The sequence below is a fragment of the Rhynchophorus ferrugineus genome, unplaced genomic scaffold (assembly GCF_030347505.1).
Source record: "Rhynchophorus ferrugineus isolate W39M unplaced genomic scaffold, kcgeb_rfMv2 rfM11, whole genome shotgun sequence".
Lineage (NCBI taxonomy): Eukaryota > Metazoa > Arthropoda > Insecta > Coleoptera > Curculionidae > Rhynchophorus > Rhynchophorus ferrugineus.
This window is the reverse complement of record NW_027472590.1, coordinates 3,994,282-4,010,818: the sequence shown is the minus strand read 5'-3', so window position 1 is coordinate 4,010,818 and position 16,537 is coordinate 3,994,282. Positions and strand designations below refer to the sequence as shown.

Genomic DNA, 16,537 nt, shown 5'->3' with positions numbered 1-16,537 from the left:
CGAACTAAAAACTTAGCGTATGAGATGAAAATGAAATTACTTATTAGAACAAATAACAACATATATTTCTATGTTCTCTGCCTAGGGCAATACAAAAAGTGCAAGTGGCAGTCAACAAAATCTACAAATGGACGAAAGATTGGAAAATTAAACTTAATAGCTTCAAATCTGTCCACGTTAATTTTGCATTGCGGCGAAATAATAACAACTTAATTATATCACTCAATGGATGCCCGATTCCTCAAGCAGAATCAGCTAAATACCTTGTAATCCTTCTTGACGGTAGATTAAATTGGAAACATCACGTTAGACAAAAAACAAAACACATTAGAACCAAAATAAAACAACTGGTTAATAAAACAAAACTGGTTAGTCGTAAGATACTCTTAACTTGATCTAAAATCAAATTAATTGATCTGTGATACAATTACAAAGCCAATTTGGACCTACGGGGTTGCAGATATAGGGTTGCACTAAAAGTTCAAATCAACTGATCATACAGCGCTGTCAAAACAAGGTTCTTCGATTGATTACCAATGCCTATCGCTACCTAACCAACGAAGAATTGCATGATGACCTGAAAATCAAATGGATTTGCGAAGTTATCCCAGATTTGCCTTGAAACACGAAAGAAGATTACTAAATCATACTAACGTGGAAGCAATACAACTGCTGGACAGCGCGCAGGATGTCAGGAAATTGAAGCGAACAAAACCATACGAATTTATATGAAGTCTATAGCTTTAGTGTAAACTATAACTACAAGATATTATAATTTTATAATTGAGGAATACATATTGATGTATTTTCTCGCACTCGTCTTGCTCGTGAACTAATCCAAGTACATAGGAAAAGTAGTAATAAATTAATTGTAACTTAAGCTTGTACTAAGCGTATCTAATAAAGATTATTTTAATATATATATATATATATATATATATATATATATATATATATATATATATATATATATATATATATATATATATATATATATATATATTAACCACCATTATGTCCACAGACAGTGTAGCGCACAAAGATTTTTATAAACATTAAATTCAAAAACTTTAAATCCAATATTGAACGCCAGCGAGTCACAAACGAAAATTCTATTACTTTTGATGGACGTTTCTACACTGTATACTTGTCTTCATTAGTTCAAGCAAGCATCATCTGGTTCTAATGTATAATTATTGGCTTCGACATTAAAAAAAACTATTTAGCTATAGCTGATAGAGAACGTTCCAATTAATTACAGAATGGGGACTTTTTATGGAATAGCATAGACCTAGCAAATCAATTGACCAAAAAGAATTGGCCGCCAGTCTTCGAGGAAATATTGGTACCTCCATTGGATTGAATGAAACAATTTGTAAAATCACTTTCCAAAGAAAAGAGCAACTTTTATATGGTCTCGTATCAGATGCATAAAAATGCATGTTGAATATGAGCAACTGAATGGCAAAGGTGAAATACTGTTTCCTATTTGTAGATATAATCAAATTTTAAAGCAAACGTCGTTAACTAAAGAAAACACGACCTCATAGTTCAAAGCGGATGCTTCGATAGGCAACCTTTCATTATCAAAATGTATAGTTGCAATAAATGTATGTATTATGTATACAATGTATTCAATATATTTTCGCTAACTCTGAAACACCATACATATTTTAATGGTAGTTCGATATATGAAGTTAGTTCTTCACCAACCTATCCCCTGGCTGAACACAGATCTGCATCCATTGGGGTACTAACGAACACTGATATTGATAATAAAGTATTGTCACTTAAACTTACCGCTTGTTTCGAGTAAATCAAAAAGAATTCACAATATTCAAAAAATATTGAAGAAATAAAATACTTTTAACTAATAACAAAATTACACTTTATTTACAATAAATTAACAAAACAATAACGTTTACTTTCGGCAAATACAGACTTTTCTCGAGTTACAGTGTCCTCCTCTGCGACCCAGCTTCAAACAGTGAGCGGCACAAGCGGAATCGTTCAATTTTATTCCAAAAGCTTCGAAACTGAGCAAATCACAGGTGGCTCTCTTGAAACGGCTATGTTCTGAAACTGTATCGCAAAATGTATTGATCTTTCCTCGTACAAAATTTATTTACAGATAACGGTCAGTCAATAATATCTTAATTTGCGAATGGTGTCCGAAATTATATAAACAGTTTCATTAATACTGACCTTGGGTCAATTCTTCTTCTGGTTCCTCAACTGGTGCGCTGCTGACAGTCATCACGAACACAGCCAACAATCCGAAGAGTGCGAACTTGAACATTGTCTATCGATTTATTTGAACGATGTAAACGCAGTAAAAACTCAGACGAGAATACATACCGGTCACTAAATGCTCTTTATTTTTATACTGGCTCATATCAGAACAAATGTAAACACAAACAATTGATCGGCAAGGGGGAATTACTAATTCCACTTGTCGCGTACCGGTCACTTTCCGAAAACTCTTTTATCAAGCTAATTATTAGTAAACAAAGATAAGCGTGACTCTAGGTGGCCAATAATTCAAGGAATTCGAGAAATTACGAATTTTTATCATACATCGTAAAAAATTTAATGTTCTTGGAAGATAAAAAACGCAAAGGCAATTAACAGCGTCTTATTTTATTGACTTATGAGGTTGGTACTAGGTAGTTCACGGTGTAGAAATGTATTGGCGGTACTTTCGCACCTCTGAATAACTTTAGAAACACCTAATAGTAATTTTAAGAAATATATATCACATTTTTAATCTTATTCTGAGTTTCACATCTCATCTGTATAATAATTTCTGTATATGATCTATCAGTTTTTATTATTACATAAAATAGTATAGCATTATATTTTAATTAAATCGGTTTCTAGTAAATGCATATAAAATATAAAAGTTAAGTTAACAACAACAATATAAAACAAATATGTTAAATCTATAGAATTGCAATTTGAAATGACGAATATTTACTATTTTTCTTTGTACCACTCTCTATGGACAGTTCTACAGGCATTTCACGACAACAAATTCTAAAAAATAACAGAAAATCATAAAAAAACTGAATTTATTATTTTAAATTAGTAATTTCTATATAGTTGACATAGTCCATCAAATATAATCGAAAGTGGAAGTGGAAAAAGCTGAACTTATGTAAAACTATCAAATAATATACTTATTAATATGCTATGGAATATTATTGAAAGCAAAACTGTCATTACAGAGCAGAAATGCCAAGCTATATTGCTAACAGACCAATTCCTGCAATGTTTTGAAAAATTCATGAAAAAGAACATAAAAACAAGTTTAACACACTCTATCCTATTGTTCTGACAATGCTCCTTCCACTTGTCACCTGTTTTTATCGATATGACCTACTCTACCAAACAAAACCAGAGGACGTTCCGTCTTTTTTTCAATTTTAAAATCATTTCAGATAAATTGCTGATGATAAATAGCATATTTGAAAATAAACGGCCGAAACACAGTCCCAGTATAATTTAATATTTCAAATTATGATTTCGTTTATTAAAGTAAAACTCGCGCAGCACTGATTAAATTTAATTCTCCACATACAAACGTTTATGCCGCGAAAGCTTTACCAAAATACTACAGCGCCGGTTTTCTATAATAGCGAAAAAGCTAAATGAACTTTTTTTTGATTCCATATTTACCAAAAACGTTTGAAAACCCAATTAATCATCGGTTTGCCTTTACACAGAGCATATTTGCTTTCAAACCAGTGGGTTTTTGGGTGAAGTATAAACCTTATTCATATATGATTGAAACCAGCTGTTCTTGAGTTATATATGATGTAATTATCCAGGTTTGTTCTATATATCTGGATTGAGAAGTAATTATTTTGATTTTGGTAACTACTAACGCTGTAAAACTGTAATAATCAACTCATATCCCTAATAATTATTAGGAGAATAAGTATCCATTTGATTGAGGATATCGATCATTTTCCAGATTGGGGAAAAAGAACGGGACTATTAAATTTCAATCAGACTATTTCAGAAGCAATTAAATTAATTAGTTAGCGGAAGTTGGAGTTCTACTAATACCGTGCTATGCGTGACAGGCCGTATTTCGCTATGTCATTAGCTACGGTGCGTGCAAGCAATCGATATTATTACAGGTAATCGGCTAAATTGGTTGCCAAAAAATAATGTAGTCAAGTCAATCCAGATCTGATAAGATACACAAAACGACAATTAATATGAAGTTGCAGTTGGAATGCCAAGATTACTCATTAAAAGATTATTTTTTATCTTCCTTGTTCATTTAATGTAGTTCAGAGTCTTCTTTGTGTAAACTGGATATAGGCTTTAGATGGTCTCCCAGTTTAAACCAACTTAAAGATCAACCAAATAGTTTTATATATAATACTGTACATTAACGATAATATAAAAAGCGTTTGATACAGCCCAAGAAATATCACACGATTTAAAGTTCAAATCAAATAAAATCATCAAAATAGATCACTATCTATGGCAACTAATGTATTTTAGACGAGCTTTCAAAACATACATAGGAATAAAAGTGCTATGTTTCGATCAATACAGAATATTGTAATTGCTCCATAAATAATATTTTAAATAGAGTGCATTAAATAAAGGAAATATATTTATCATTCATATTTGACAACACAACAGACAATTAGATACCAGAGCAAATATTTAAAAAGTACAAACATATTATTTTATTTTAATTATCAAAAATTAGGTGAAGTAAGTATTGATCAGGTTAAAAAATAAAATCAATTGAAAACTCCCCGGCCCCACACATAGATGGCACTACTAGAATTATATCCCTATGTTTTTTAGTTAGCCTTAACCCTCAAAAGATGCTTGTATAAATTTGACAGCTGTCGGATCATTAGTTTATGAATTATAGCATTTTGAGTGAAGCAACTTTTGCTATTGTAAAATAAATTGATAAAAAGGAATTTCGCGTGTTGATAAAATATTATTTTTTTGAAGGGAAAAAATACAGTTGAAGCAAAAACTTGGCTAGATACCGAATTTACAGATACTGCCCCAGGAAAATCAACCCTCAAGGATTAGTATGCTACGTTTAGACGTGGTGAAATGAGCACCGAAGACGGTGAACGCAGTGGACGCCCAAAAGAAGTTGCTACCGACGGAAACATCCAGAAAATGATTTTTAATGACAGTAAATTGAAATTAAACGAAATAGCAGACACTCTAAAAATATCAACTGAACGTGTACATCATATCATTCACGAGTATTTGGTTATGAGAAAGCTCTGTGCAAAGTGGGTGCCGCGCGAGCTCACTTTTGACCAAAAACAACGGCGAGTTGATGATTCGGAGCAGTGTTTGAAGTCACCGAGTGGACTGCACACGATGAACCCGCTCCAAAGCGTGAGAAAATTCAATAGTCGGCTGGCAAGGTTATGGGGTCTGTATTTTAGGATGCGCATGGAATAATTTTCATTGACCACCTAAAAAAAAAGAAGGACCATCAACACCGACTATTACATAGCATTATTGGACCGATTGAAGGACGAAATCGCCGAAAAACAGCCGCATTTGAAGAAAAGGGGAGTGCTGCTTCGCCAAGACCCTGTGTCACAAGTCAATTGGGTTTCGATTTGCATCCTCATCCACCGTATTTTCCAGATCTGGTCCCCAGCGACTATTTCCTGTTCTCAGATCTCAAAAGAATTCGTCCTATTTGGAAGCAAAGGACAAATCGTGCAACTAAAATGATATCGAAAAGTTGGCGGGTCGCTATAATCAGTACATCACCCTTGAAGGGAAGTATGTTGAATAAAAAAACTAATTTTGACAAAAAAATGTGTTTTACTATGGTTGTCCGGGGGCTTTTCAACAGTTTCATTAGCGCAAATGATCGACTAAAACAAACAAACAAACTGTGTTCATTCACATATTTATCCCTCCCTGTACCATAGGAATATTACGAAGAAATACGTGATATAGTTTCTGTTTGGCAATTTCAAGGATTACTTATTAATACATTTCGCTTTAGTTTACAAGCGATAAAAAAAACAAGACAAAAATATTTGCAAATTATTATCGCAATGTTTTTGATTTAAATTAACTTTTATCGGTATATATATATATGCATCTGTGGTTTTATGAAGAGTCAATTTTTGCAGAAATAACTTTTAGTTTTAACGTTAAAACTTTATTCAGTGGAGCTTGCCGTTTAAGTTATCTCCAATTCTCTTTTAGAGAGTAGATATCTTCAACTCGGTTTCTGTTCATGTCTAGCTGACCAATGATGTTTTACCGATCAAGATCTTTGAGACAAAATAAATAAAACTATATCCGGGCTGCTGTGGTTTTAATTTATTTCTTTCGTCACTTCTCGGCGTCGGATATGAAACTAAAATATAAATAATTTTGCGAATGGAACTTATCTCTGTCTCCAGGCAGTAAATAAACTTTATGATAGTTAATAATTTTCTTATCATAATATAAAATTTGGTTTTGACACAGAACAACAATTCTAAGGCAATTTTCCTTAAATATATTTCGAAATACGACTTTTAATTAATCATATTTAACTTTAATTGACACCGATTCTACTAAGGCGCGAAACAAATTCGAAAGGAAATTGGCGAAATATCAAACATTCCGTTGGAAATAATCAAAAAGCGGAAATAAAAGCAAAACCTACAATCGCGCAGTACCTGAGCCCGAGAAATGAGTCGGATGGACGAAAGTTTCGTTTGAGTCGGCGGCGAGAGGGCAAACTTTATTCCTCCGTTTACCAAGAGTGGTGGGCCCCGGTCCCGTTTAGTTTTACTCCTTTTATTGCGAAACTGAGAAGGTCGCCAGTTGCTCTTTTAACACGAACCGGCGACGAAAGGGAATATGAAAAGGAAGAAAAAAAAACGTCACTTTACGGGGCCAGGTTTCGTGCGAATAACTACCGAGGAAATAAATTGATGGTATTATAGTACCAACGATACGAAAATTAATTTTTTAAGCAATTATTAACTACTATTACTAGTAGTTGCCGACTAACTTACAATATATCTCTAAGGTTACTTTAAACTGAGAACCTATGTAAAAAGACCTATTGACCCTTACTTAGTCTATATTAGTCTTATTTAACATGATCCAAAACACTGTTGTGGAGAGACACCTTGCTAATATCATGGCTATGATGTAGGGGTATATATAATGTTCATATAATGCTTGTATATGTACACATAAAATCAAACTGATGTGTGGGTATTAGATTTTTTCTATCTCTTTCACGACTAGAACTTTGAATATTTAATTCAAATGTAAGTCACATTTACATGAGCTCTATTGTGTTATGTTTACGCCCACAATGTACTAGTAGAATATCAGTTATTATTTAAAATTTTTCAACCATATGCAATGAAAGAGACCTTACTTTTAACATAATTTAAAATAGAATGAATGAAATTAGCCGCCTTTTTTTTCATTTTTCAGACAATTTACGGATTCCATCTCGAGAGAACGACATATTTTTAATGCTGTCCACGAATCGAATTTTTTTTCGTTATATTTATAAGGAGTGAAGCGTTGCTAAAACAGGTCACATATCATATGTCGAACATATTAATGTTTCCAACTATGTTTTTGCCGGTTTTGTGAAAAGGTGCTTCACCAAACATGCCACAAATGCAATTTACTCGGTACACATTTATACATTTTTAACGTACTGAATTTTCTTTAAGGTTTCTGGTTGCACTCTTTCCTTTTCATATTATTACTTCTTTGGCACTTTCGTATAATCCTAATCTAACCTCATATCCTGTCTATCCTCCCATGGACAACATGTATTCAATATTGTAATAAACAAGTTAATTCAATTAGTATTTTCTTTTCCCGTGCAACTACCTTCCACACAAAATTAGTAGTGAGTGCTCGAACAAACAAACGAGCCGCACATTCCGATGAAATAAACGAACATTTATAGGACCGAACAAATATTAGCACCATTTGTTGCTAATCCTTAAAAGTCCATTTCTAGGACCGTTATATGTTACTCTATACTTTAAGGGTGTCTCGACCGCCGAGAAAAATATCGATATAGGAAGAAATAGAGACATTCTATTTATATAAGTATCCTTTTACCAACTATGGGTTTATCTAGACTGGGCCTAAAGTTTAATGTGGGCTCCGAAACACAGCCCTCAGCATTAAGCCTACCGACTGGCGAGTGACCAGCTTTAGAAATCATCCCAGAAGACATCCGGTCTTACCCAGCCTGGTTACTGGCATGACTTACCTAGGACAATCACAAATATTAAACAATCACATACAGAAATGTATGGCCATGCCCCAGCAGGATTCGAACCCGCGACTAAACACATTCGAACACACACTAAACATTCAAAATTAACTACCAATTTTAAAGGTGCGGCGATCGCCACGACCCTTTAGGCCTCCACGTTTTCATCAACAAGTTCAAAGGTTGGCAACGCCGGTCGATTGGTACCATGCGGTTCCAGGGTATAAAAGACCATCACGACGACGTCTCGCTCTCTTCTCTTTTCTCCATCCCCCTGTAATAGTACCACTTCCTCAGCGCTACCGTACTTCCTCTACCTAACCTAATATCCTGTCAATTCTCTCGTCGACCACATGTATCACTCAATATCGAAATAAACAAGTGATTATTAAACCAGTGTTTTTCAGTTCTCGTGCAAATTCCTTCCAAAAATAGTAGTGAGTGTTCTGACAAATAATCGCAGCGGCAGCCACACATTTCGACCGACTGACCGACCCGACGAACATTCCTACAAAGGCTTATTTAAAACAATTAATTATTTAAAACAAAAAAACTATATTTTTTTTCAAAAAATCGATACTGTATAATGTAGTGCTGAGGTCGCCAAGGAAAATATCGATACATCGAGAAAAAAATATCGTTTTTTTGCGACTACAAAAAATATCGATGTTTTGCAAAAGATATATCGATATTTTAAAAAAAAATAATATATATCAATTTTTTTCCCCAAAAATATTCATATTCTGTAAATATTTTAAAAAGTTCAAAAATATCGGCTAAAAAATATCGATATTTAGGGGCAAGAATATCGATATATTTCGAAAGAAATATCGATATATCTCGGCTAACAAAATAAAACCAAACCAAACCAAAAAATCGTGTTTTTCTTATAACTTGACCGAAATTATCGAACAAACCGGTGAATAAACAAACGCACGTCTGCATATCCCCAAACATAAACAAAGATTTCGACGCGGAAGCCTGCCGTCGATGGATCGTTCGCAGACAAAAGCGGTCGTGGGGTCGTCGGGGAATTACCTCCGCTATCGGGAATTCTCATTTACAATCTCGGAAGACTTAATAAGGTGATATTAGAGCTTCGCGGAATGTTTATCAACAAGATATTGTATGAAAATTATGTTTCGATTCGCGACTTTGGCGTGGTCGTCGGCAGAGTTTTCATTAGCCCGATCAAACGGATTCGCCGGCGGGAGAGTTTTGCGATGCGGCGACGGTTCTCGTTATTAGCGTTATAGCGTAAAGTTGATGGACGGCGTTGAGGATTGATCGTGACTTACCTGTCATTATTTATTTTTGTCTGTCTCTTTATCTCGTTCTTTCGATTATATTTTAAGGTAAATGATGTGGCTCGGTGAATGGAGGTAAAACGAAATGAAACAGTGGTGTTTACATTATGTGATCGTTATTTATTGGCAATATAAAGAAATGTGAAAAATACAAATAATAAAACGGATGGCAGCGGTGTTACCTAGTGACGAGGCTTGGACAGTCGATGGTGGCACGTCTAAACCAAACGATAGTTGAGCACTGAATAATCGAAATACCCTTCAATAACATTCCAGATAAACGTCTCGGGGTTGCCGCCAGCTATTCGTTGTCGGGTTCTAGTTGGCGCTGCTGGCACCCCGCCCGTGTTCAACATCTGTGATTATATTTCTGGGTATTTTGTAGACCGTTATTCCACGATGTAAAATTCGACATGCCTCAAGGTCGCTACAATATAATGTTTCATACATTAAATACGTAAAAAAGTACTCCAGGTTTTTAAGAAGTAAACACTAGTTGCGAAATCAAAACTAGCATTTTGTGTTTGTTAAAAACGAGTTTATGGTGGTCAAAATGACGAAACGTTTTAAAGCCTCAGGTAAATATAAAACTCTCAGAGTATATGTATTTGGGAATAGGAATAATAGTTAAATTGTTTTAGAATGAATAGTTTTCCTAAATATGGGACATAAACATTCTATTCATTGTATGATTTAGAAACAAAAAGGTACATTTATTATTCTCAAAGACAAAACTCTCTAAATATATGTATTTTGGGGTGAAACAAACGACAATGCATATTAAATTGATTTAGATTTCATAGTTTTTAAAATACGTAACGTAAATGGAAATTAGCCTATTTTTTAAAAATACATTGTTCATTCTAAAACTAAAAAACTATAAAAATGTATTATACCACCACTCGATTCAACCTAAAATTCTCTATAACTCCTATAATTTTCAATAGTCTGTCATTATTTGAACGAAAATAGCAGCAACGATAAAACTGAAAATTGTTAAAAAAAAAATTTACCGTTTATTTTTTTTACCCTTTACCGTCCTATATATATATATATATATATATATTGTATTTAAAAATAAAAAGTTATGCAAATAAAAATATTGTATTATCATTCGATTCAGCGTAAAATTCTTTATAATCCTCGCCACTTTTATTAAGCTCTTATTATTTTGACGCACAGCAAAAACATTAAAAATGACAAAAAAATCGCTAAATATCACGACTATATACATTGAAAAAATGCTAAATATTTGTATCTCTAATATAAAGATAGAAACTCTCAAAATACATGTATTTTGGGACAAAAGAAACGAAAATCCATGCTAAATTGTCTTATGATTTATAGTTTTCAAGTTATGTGACGTAAACGAAATTCCCTCATTTTTGATTATTTACTTCTGAAACTTAAATGCTAGAGATTGTACTAAAATGGATTAAAGCACCATTCGATTCAGCGTAAAATTCTTAATTTTCATTACCTTGTGATTACTTATACAAGAACGAGAACAAAAATTTTGAAAATTGCAAAAAAAACTCAAAATTTCTGAACTATATATATAGAAAAAGTGCTGAAAAATGTTTTTTCACTCAGACAAAGATAGAAACGTCCAAACATATGTATTTTTGGACAAAATAAACGAAAATTCATGTTAAATTGCCGTAGAGCCTGTAGTTTTCAAGATACGTGACAAAAACTGAAAACCTCTCAATTTACGAATATACACTTTTCATTATATATCTGGAAAACTAAAAACTGTACGAAAACTCGAATCAGCGTAAAATCCTCTATAATTGCTGTAATTTTCATCAACTTCTGAGTATTTGTAGAGAAATTATAGTAGAAAACTTGAAATGGCAAAAAAATTGTAAAATTTCAGGACTATATATGGAAAAAAAAAGTGCGCAATTTTTTAATCTCTCAAAATTCACATTGAATTAAGACATAAACATAAACAGTAATCCTTTAATTTTTTGAAACCACATTTTCCATTGCATAACTAACTGTCTGTTTTTAACAATAGATTCTATCGAAATTATAGTTATTATATATGCAAGAGATTAATTTTTATTTACAACCATGAATTGTTTCTCTTGTAGCGATCTTGAGGCATGTCGAATTTTATATCGTGGAATAACGGTCTACAAGAAACACAGAAAGATAATCCCAGATGTTGAACACGGGCGGGGTGCCAGCAGCGCCAACTAGTACACGATAACGAATATCTGGCAGCCCCGAGACGTTTTTTGGGAGATTATTGAAGGGTACTTTCGATCATTCAATGACTGACCATCGTCTTCAGGTAACACCGCTGCCATCCCATTTATCTATTAGTATTTCACGATATTTTATATAACTTCAATAAATAACATTCACACCATGTAAACAACCATACCTGTTTGATTTCGACCTACCTCTTACAAGCCGGCTTGGTGGCGCAGTGGTAAAGGCGATGGGACGGTCCTGCTACTGTTGCGATAGCCGCGGACTCGAATCCTGCTGGGGCATGGTCGTAAATTAATGTTTGTGATTGTTTAACATTTTTGAATATTCTAGGCAAGAGTGTAAAACCTGACAAGGAAAATGATCCCAGTCACGCCAGTAACCAGGCTGAGTAAAACCGGATGTCTTCTGGGATGATTTCTGAAGTTGGTCACTCGCCAGTCGGTAGGCTTAATGCTGAGGACCGTGGTTCGGAACCGACGTTAAACTGTAGGCCCAGTTCAGATAAGTCCATAGTTGGTAAAAGGAGAATTTAAAATTGTTTGTTTCCTGGCTTTCTGGTAACCGGTGCCGCATGAAGTTAATAATTCACAAACATATAGTCCGCTCAAGATTGCTTAAAGCTAATGATAGAGAAAAGAGAGGAATTGGTAGATGGTGCTGTAAGTTATGCAATAAATATGTGTGAAGAACTCCATTCACAAGAATTTCCATGGAACCTCAAAGGTGCATAATAAGATTTACGTTTTATATTCAATTCGTTACTAACTACACCATCGATCGAAGGTTATATTTCAATTATTTTCAACCGCTAAATAGAATATTGAAATTTGCTGTAACAAAATGTAGCAGATTATTTTTCAAGCATCCAACATTCTCAAACCGCCGTTTATTGTTTATTTAATTACAAAATACCGGTACCCAGTTCTCCAGCTAAAACAAATCGGAATCAAAATACTTGTTATGTAACAAAAATAAATATTTAAAGGGAAAACATCGATAAATCACCGAATTCTGATAACTGCGCGAAAACTCCTCAGTGTCGACAACATTCAAAATCATCGAGGTCGCAGTTCCCGATTTTGTTATGATTAATTATTTATAAATATTTATAGTCGGACATTTAACACACGTCTGATACGGTCCCCTACTAGGAATCCCCTTCAGTATCGTATCTTGAGAATGGTAATTAATAATAAATTATTGGTTTTCTGTTACGAATAACTATTGTTTATAAACAGGAGATGAATAGTATTCTAATTAAGGTACCAGGGACTTACAGTAACACATAATATATCACCATTTATCTGATTAACAAATGAAATTCTTGCCAGCTCGGTTGGGGCAATGGTTAAGGCGACGAAAGGTTCTCCTACTGTTGCGATAGTCGCGGGTTTGGATCCTGCTGGGGCACGGTTGTTAATTTATTGTTGTGATGTCCATAAGAACAAGAGTGCAATATCCGACAAAGAAAATGATCCCAGTCCACAAGGTTGGGTAAGATCGAATATGGTCTGGAATGACCTCTAAGTTGGTCATTCACCAATCGGTAGGCTTAATGCCGAGGACCGTGGTTCAGCGCCCATGTTAAACAGTAGTAACATAAAAGGTGTTTCACTGAAAATAAGTCATTCAAATCTACCTCGTGTTTCTCAAATAGCGATAAAATAAAAGTCATATTATGCAGATTTAAATTATAAAAAGAAAACTAAAGGTTTTACATATCTATAGATTTTTTTTCGAATAATTACACACAATAATTCTTTAATTTGAATTTCAATGTTCACGTACATATTTGAATCTAAAAGTACTAACAATGTGTAAGTTTTGTGATGGCTTTAATCTATTCAAATTAATGAGTCTTTTTATATTTAATATTTTCCTTTATTTCCTTTGAAATGTCTTTTGGAAGTCTGCCTCTTTTGCTTTCATCCCCAACCCAATGGAAATTAATTTCGAGATATTCGCTATATATTCTAGCCTTTGTATATTACTGTTTTCTTATTTACTGCTCCCTTCCGATGATGTAAGGTTATAATTTTTCTCCACCCACCCATTGCGCATCGATCAAAACAAACGAAAATCAGTAAACGTATATAGTTGTGAATATAATCTGTAATAAAACTCCTCATTTAGAGCATATCCATATAATTTTGATTCTAAAACTACAATCTAGTAATCAAAAGCACAGTTCACTGACATAACTATAAAAATATTAAGGTTATGTTGTTGTCATAAATAACCGATTTTATTGCATCAACCCTCTTCCCTCCAAGCCCACTTGATACAAGAATAATGAAATTTCTTTTACTTTTATTTATATTTGAATAAAATCCTGTAACTTAACCGTTGGTTTTACGACCGAATAAATTAGTGTTTAAACCATTTATGACATAATAAAACGTTATTTTATGACAGAATAAATGTTATAATACTAAAACATCGATAAATTATCGAGTAATAATAATCGTGCCGAAACCCAACATCAAATACACTCACGACTTTATCAATATAGTATGCCTAGCAACTCATTTTCATTCGTTTATACGATTATTGTTATGTTTACTGTGTTATTGTGATTAAATAAATTAATTGTGGATGTTTTTTTGGTAGTTAATGAGACTTATTTGAATTATTTTAAAATATATTGCCATATAAATATATTATACACAATACTAGCATAGATATCTGTTATTACGAAACGTTAAAAGCTAAAAAGTATAAAGACAAACCCCACATGAAATTTGCGCACGACTTTATCAATATAGTATGCCTGGAACTAATTTTCCGTCATTTATGTGAATATTATTTATGTTTAATGTGCTATTGTGATTAAATCAATTAATTGTGGATAAGTTTTAGCAGTATATGAGACTTATTTGAATTATTTATATTATACATACTACTATCATAGATATTCGTTACTAACAAACCTTAAAAGCTAAGAAGTATAATCAAAGGCATAAAAAATGTCGTCATTGATTTATTACATCAAATATTCAGTTGGAATATTTCAATTTTTATCTATTAAATCATGGAGTGTATAAAAGCTTTTTTTTATTTTACTGATATCTGCTTTCATGAGGATTTCACTCAAAGTTTTTTTTAATAATACTTCATATCTGATGGTTAACAGACCTACCAAGAAGACTGATGTATCAAAATATATTAATATAAGTACAGAAAAACCAATAGACATAATTTTAATACAACTTTATTTCCAAACAACTGAAATAACAACAAAATAACATCAGAACATAAATTTGCAGGTATTAGTTTCGACAAACACACACTTTGCTCGAGTTACAGTGGCCTCCTTTTTTACCAAGTGTAAGACAGTGAGCAGCACAAGCAGAGTCGTTTAGTTTGAATCCTTTCACTTCGAAACTGAGCAGATCGCAGGTGGCTCTCTTCACTCGAACAGGACCTGAAAGTAGCATCAATTACACAAATTAGTGTATAGATTAAGTAGAGAAATTAACAAGAAACATTGTATAAGTATGTTCTATATAAAGTTTTTATTACTCGCTAGGGATGTATACCGAAGCACAATTATAACTGACTGTTTCACACTATTCACACTACAGAAACTAGGAATAGTTTAGAAACAAAATGGTTCAATATTGAGAAATTAGAAAAATATATTACGTACATGTGATTGGGAAAGATTCAAAAGCAGGGATTATTCAACATGTCGAAATGTTTCTGAAGAAGAAGGTATTTCTGTGGCGTATATACTGGTGATGAAAAATGGATATAATACTAGAATCCAACATTTTGGGTTAGCCCGGGAGAGCTATCCACATTGACATTAACGAAATATTAATTGCTATAAAGTTTTGCTGTGTATATTATCACATCAGCAAAAGATAATATATTATGAGCTGCTAAAACCCAATGACAATGTTACTGCAGAAGTTTAGAGAGGTAAATTGAACATTTTGAGAAACGTAGTGTTGCAAATAAAGACCCAGAATAACAACTAGCAGCTCGGCAACACTTTCCAAAAGTGTTCTTTCAACAGGATAGTGCCATATTGTCAAAAAAATTGCAGAAAAGTATTGAAAATATTTTGATTACTATATAGTGTACCAACTTTTCTCAATAAGTGTCTTATTAAAAAGAGAAAATTAAAAAAAAACATATAAACCTAATAATAATAAGGGATGTACTTACCTTCAGCAAGATCGTCTTGAAAATCTTCATCCATTGGCGCGCAATGACTGCTAACAGCCAAAGCAATCAAAAGACCGACTACGACAAATTTAAACATGATATTGATTAATTTGGTGACTGGGAATGCGTCCTCTGTGTCTTCTAAAAAGTATGTGATACTCTCGACGTTCACACTGAGCCTATATATATATCTCGCTAAACAAATCACTTACAGGGGATTCCGAGTAACTCAGCGACGATACAATGCAAAGGGGAATTACTACTTATCGGGAATACCGGTTCATAACAACAGAAGAGGATGATAATAAGGCAGACAATCAGTACAAAAGCCATTGAACGTGTTTTATTACGGTTGAGGACTAATGACCTTGGCTTCTTTGCGAAATAGTTGTGATTGACAGGTATAATAAGCATAAGAAAAAAAAAAACAATACGCGGTATCTGTAAATCTTTTAATGCAATAAGTCTCGGTGTATTTTCATTTGTTTTTACGACGACTGTAATTATTTACTTTTGTTTTTAAATATATTTATGTACTAATGTTTATTTCCGAACCTTTTGT

At 33.2% G+C, this 16,537-nt stretch overlaps 3 protein-coding genes across 4 annotated transcripts in view; all 3 read right to left on the bottom strand.

Moving 5' to 3' along the window:
* The window catches only part of beat-IIIc (beaten path IIIc), a 446,098-nt gene that overhangs the window by 163,584 nt on the left and 265,977 nt on the right, over nucleotides 1–16,537 (bottom strand). The gene's annotated exons all lie outside the window — the stretch shown is intronic.
* On the bottom strand, nucleotides 1,865–2,366 carry LOC143205108 (defensin, isoforms B and C). Its single transcript, XM_076418189.1, has 2 exons — nucleotides 2,206–2,366; nucleotides 1,865–2,082 (listed from the first exon to the last, which is right to left on the bottom strand). Exons 1-2 carry the CDS (start codon nucleotides 2,297–2,299, stop codon nucleotides 1,922–1,924), a joined length of 255 nt encoding a protein of 84 aa, XP_076274304.1. The 5' UTR covers nucleotides 2,300–2,366; the 3' UTR covers nucleotides 1,865–1,921.
* Nucleotides 14,998–16,140, bottom strand: LOC143205110 (defensin, isoforms B and C). Its single transcript, XM_076418191.1, has 2 exons — nucleotides 15,976–16,140; nucleotides 14,998–15,226 (listed from the first exon to the last, which is right to left on the bottom strand). Exons 1-2 carry the CDS (start codon nucleotides 16,070–16,072, stop codon nucleotides 15,072–15,074), a joined length of 252 nt encoding a protein of 83 aa, XP_076274306.1. The 5' UTR covers nucleotides 16,073–16,140; the 3' UTR covers nucleotides 14,998–15,071.